At 48.8% G+C, this 5117-nt stretch overlaps 1 protein-coding gene across 1 annotated transcript; it reads left to right on the top strand.

Moving 5' to 3' along the window:
• Positions 1 to 545: 545 nt before the first annotated feature.
• On the top strand, positions 546 to 4634 carry LOC119326547 (dof zinc finger protein DOF5.6-like). The gene is made up of 2 exons (XM_037600181.1): positions 546 to 1109; positions 3469 to 4634. The coding sequence occupies exons 1-2, from the start codon at positions 1053 to 1055 to the stop codon at positions 4330 to 4332; spliced, it is 921 nt and encodes a 306-aa protein (XP_037456078.1). The 5' UTR covers positions 546 to 1052; the 3' UTR covers positions 4333 to 4634.
• Positions 4635 to 5117: the final 483 nt, after the last annotated feature.

Below are 5117 nucleotides of genomic sequence, written 5' to 3'. Positions count from 1 at the left end.
CATGAATTACTGCGTCTTTTCTATTTTCTTATCTTATATAATTTCATTTTCCTACGATTCATCAAAGAGGGCCTAGGCTCCAGCTGCAGCTACGCAAACAAACAACCACCCCGGCAAACGGCGAAATTGACTGCCACAGCTGTACTACGCATAGGCGCTTCGTGTACCCACGCCGTAATTCTCACCTCGGAAACACGCTAGCAACGCCGCGAACCGTGAACCGGACCACCCACCGATCGTGGGGAAGTCGATGGGGATACGTAGCCAGCCGTAGGCGCTAGAGAGGAGGCTAGCATGAAGATGAAGGCCGCCGACCGACACGCGCACACGCCGCGGGATGCGAGCCGCGCGCGTAGGCAGGCCCACCAGTGGCGAGGGCCGTCTTCCCCCACGCCATGTCTCCACACAGACTTCACCCCGACACGGTGGGCCTCCCCACCCGCCCCACCACACCCCGCAACATGCGTCGCATGCAACCAACCCCACCACCACCATCGAGCCAGGCCAAGCCAGGCCGAGCTCCTGGCGATCAGAGGCAGCAGCACAGTAGCCTACCCACACCAAGCTCGTTCGATCGAGTCCGTCCTCCATCCGGTTGGGGCTTTGGCCATGGCTCCGCTGCTTTTCGCTCCCTTCTTATTCACATCTCCCCCCTCCACGTCTCTCACCAACTACCAGTAGCACCGCAGCCCACCAGCTTCGCTGCCTCATATCTCCTCTTCCTTCTCCATAGCCTCTCTTCTCCTGTCCAGTATCTCTGCGTCGATCCACCCCGCCCTCCTCTTCATCTTCATGTTCTTCCTAGCTAATCGGTGAATCCGCCTCCTCTTAGCTAACCAATCGCCCTTAAACCCGTCGACAAAATAACGAAACGAGAACAAGCAGGCCGCGTGCGTGTGCAGTAGGTGTAGACCATCGATCGTATCTAGGTTTGAGTTGCTGCTGGATCTTGGATTTGCCGGAGTTACGTGCGTAGCTAGCCGCTGGCAGTGAGGTTACCGCATCTTTGGGGTGCCTTGACTGGTTGATCGATCGGGAAGCCCGGGCGATCGATGATGGCAGGCGCAGCTCATCCGATGCATTTCTGCATGGACTCCGACTGGCTCAAGGTATGTCACTCACACATACATACCTATCGTGCTTGTAATTAACAAGCACTTTGTTTGATTTGCGTGATCAACTAGCACTTCTTTTTGCCGGGACCCGGGAGCACTTGGTTTGATTTGGCTTTGCGTGATCAACGTGATTTTTGTCCATCTCCTCATCTTGAGATGAGACCGTGTTCACATACGCTGGTGTGGACATATAGCTAGTCTAGCTAGCATGCAGTCTTCAGAAAATAACCACTGCTTTCGTTTTCCAGTCTACATCTTCATAGATCTACCTATTCGACACTAGCTAGCAGTGGACATATGTAGATTGCTTGCTCGTGTAGAACGAGATCAAAGTTGTGATTAATTGACCTAGCTAGCAGCATAGGAAGAAACAAGCGTCACTCTAATAGGAATATTCTGCATCCAAATCAATTATAAAGACTGTTGGAGGAGAATTAATAGCTCTACATCTTCATAGATCGACCTATTCGACACTGGTATAGTACGTACCTAGGCGCTGCAGATCTACAGGCAGCTGGATCCTGATACTTGATTAGCTTAACTTGAAAAGATTTCCTGTCGTCGTTGATCGTATGTAGTATGAACGAACATATGTAAATTCTCTTAGTCAGTTGGGGTATTTAGACCAGTAGCTACTAGCTAGTGCATGTAGTTTCATTGATAAGCTTAGTCCGTATTTCTGTTCTTTTCTTTCGTTTGTACCTTTTGCTTCAGAGGTTCTAAAACTTTTCCTTTACCCTAACAGTTTTCACGAGTACTACTGGTAAGAGCATCAATTAATTATTAGTATGATTTTGCTAAATCAAAGTCGCTTGAGATATTTTTAAGATGTCTCTGCACTGAGATTTGTGGAAGGGTAACGGGGAAACAAGATTTTATTGGATAACACCCTAGTTAATTTGTTTGGACAGACCCTAGTTAATTTGTGAGACGCGTAGTATCTACATGAGCTGACCTAATTTACTGTAGGAGATATGTGTGAGAAACATGCACTGTTCCATCATCCATGTAAACAGCATCCGGTTGTTTCAGCTTTGGACCATAAATGGATATTTCTCACCAGTGTAAATACCACATTTTAAGATACAATAAACATTTTGTTTCCATAGCTTTGTTACAAAAGAAACTTTAAAAGGAAAACAAGCAAAAGATGCAACAAAAGCGGGCATTCTACCAGACATTATAGTAGTTTTAGTGCGTGTCCATTTTAAGAAACTGTGAAAAGTGAATGGTAGCTATCGACTAGCTAACCAGAGACCCACATGTGTTGCAAGCAAAAGCAACGACAAGATAAAGAGATTCAAACAAGTACAACTCAATCATCTGATAAGTTTCACTTTTACTTTTGAACATGACATAAATTCCGCCTCTCCTTGAAAGGTAAAAATGTTAGTGCGGAGAAATAATGGCATTACGAGCGGAGGCAGATTTAGCACAGTATTACATTATGAGTAGAATTGCCTTTTTTATGGAGACTTGGCTTGAACTCTGAGGGTAACTCTCGTACTACTTATGTTCCATAATGCATCGCATATTGTTTTTTTAGAATAGACCAAGTCTACAGAGAAAAATCATTCATATTATATCTGCAACACCTAACATATACAGTAAGAAAAATGTCTGAGGATGTATCTAGTAATATATATTTGTATTCAATATAGGTAGTTTTCTTTATAAACTTGTTCAATGTTTGCAAAGCTTGACTTCTCAAAAAATCTATATCCACTACGAATGGGGGGAGTAACATTCATGTTGTCAAATTAAGCTTGGATGGGATGGTAGCTAGGGCACAACAAACCAATGCATACAGTCTGCAGCTCTGCATAATTCATTGCATATTTGACATAAATTAACTGTATATGTATAACTAGGAACAAGCTAGACTAAGATCACTCTTAAGGATCTAGAGTTGCGAGTAATCATGAGAAATGCATGGAGAATGGTGGAGATCGAGATCAAGACCAAGTCACCAAGTACACTACGTATGGCCCTCAAGAAATCTACACACCCCTTGTTACTTTTGCATGTGATGGAAAGCAAGTGATCAGTCTGAGTCTAAAAGTACGTATACCATAGGATCGGCCCCAGATCGATCTAGAACTTGGACCTACTTGATGCTTCCATCATGGAGCACCATGGGTGTCGCAAGCTTTACCCTTTGAGAAACCCTAGCTTGGTCTCCATGCAGCTTGCGACATGCATGGGACCATGCATGCAGCTAGCAGCTTGGCCAAGACGCTTTCGCGCATTCCGAGGCTTCCATTCTTCTGTCACATGCCACAGCTAATGATGATTACAGATCACATTGCGACAACGTGCTGACGTTGATCTGGCGTGTGCCTTTTGCTTTCAGGGCATCGTCCCCGAGGACCAGGGAGGGATGGGGTCGTCGTCGCCGTCGGGGGAGCTGATCATCGCGTGCCCGGAGCCGATGCAGGCCCAGCAGGCGGCGGACCGGCGGCTGCGCCCGCAGCACGACCAGCCGCTCAAGTGCCCGCGCTGCGACTCCACGCACACCAAGTTCTGCTACTACAACAACTACAGCCTCTCCCAGCCCCGCTACTTCTGCAAGACGTGCCGCCGCTACTGGACCAAGGGCGGCTCCCTCCGCAACGTCCCCGTCGGCGGCGGCTGCCGCAAGAACAAGCGCGCCAGCGCCGCCAAGAAGCCCTCGGCTGCCGCCGCCATCGCGCCGCCGATTTCGATGATGCAGCAGCTTCATCACGGCCGGCACATGGCGGAGACCGGCCTCCACCTGTCCTTCTCTGGGATGCAGCCGCCGGCGGTCTCTGCCGCCGACCCGCTCTGCAGCCTCGGGCTCTTCGACTGGAAGTACGACCACATCCTCTCGGGTTCCGGCGGCTTTGAGAGCGCGAACTCTGAGGCTCACTTCACCGGGCCAGGCATGATGGGCATTGCCAACGGAAGCGGCGGAGGCGGCGCAGAGTACCACGCACTGAACGCGCTCCGGTACGCAGCCGGCCTTGGAGAGCACCTCGCGCTTCCGTTTGGTGGCGCGACGTCGCGGGCTGAGCGTGACAGTGTCGTCGCCGAGATGAAGCCGCAGGCGGAGAGGCTGCTGTCGCTGGAGTGGTGCGGCGAGGCGAGCCGCGCGCCGACGGAGACCTCCATCAGCTCCCTGGGCGGGCTCGGCCTGTGGAGTGCCATGATCACCGGCGCCGCCCACCATCACCATGGCTCCTCTGCCGCCATCTGAACGAGGCGAAGCATCGTGTCAACGCCCCCATGCACGCATGCATGCGTTAGTGGTTTGCTAATACGCATTGACGAGTGCGAGGACTACGTAGAAGTGATTGCCTTTTTCTTGCTTGCTCCCTGTGTGGTTTCATGCATGATCTGCTGCTGTTTCTTTTCCTTTGCTTTTGTTCACATCGTTTGTTTGGATCGATGTTTGCACCCCTTATGTTTCAAGTGTTGTACTGGACAATGTTCCGTGTTGCACAGCTTCACACGTTGCTGTGGCTCGATCAATTAAGTTTGTGACTTGTTGCTGCCTAAGATTTAGGTTTAATTTGTTTGGAGTAATAGTTCTATATATAGGCTAAGGTGTTGACAAGCACACTGCACATTGCCTAATGTGGTTATAGTTTTGCAAGGCTGATCGATCAATTAAATTTGAGGCCCAAAAGTCAATTAAATTTGAGACCCAAAAGGTTGATCGATCAATTAAATTTGAGGCCCAAAAGTCAATTAAATTTGAGACCCAAAAGGTTGATCGATCAATTAAATTTGAGGCCCAAAAGTCAATTAAATTTGAGACCCAAAAGGTTGATCGATCAATTAAATTTGAGGCCCACGAGTAAGCCAATTTGTACATTTGATACAAATTAACAGCCGTATGAGTATCAGCTTCTTAGAACACCAGAGAAGGAAGGAAGAAGTGTGCTAATTTCCTTGGATGGCAACAGGGGCGTCAATAGTACCGGCGCCCCATGTTTGTAGATTTGCTTCAGTAGTCGGCCTCCTAGGACGCCCAAAAAA

This window comes from Triticum dicoccoides, chromosome 6B, assembly GCF_002162155.2.
Source record: "Triticum dicoccoides isolate Atlit2015 ecotype Zavitan chromosome 6B, WEW_v2.0, whole genome shotgun sequence".
Classification (NCBI taxonomy): domain Eukaryota; kingdom Viridiplantae; phylum Streptophyta; class Magnoliopsida; order Poales; family Poaceae; genus Triticum; species Triticum dicoccoides.
The sequence above is the reverse complement of the archived record's forward strand: the minus strand, read 5'-3'. Positions and strand labels throughout refer to the sequence as shown.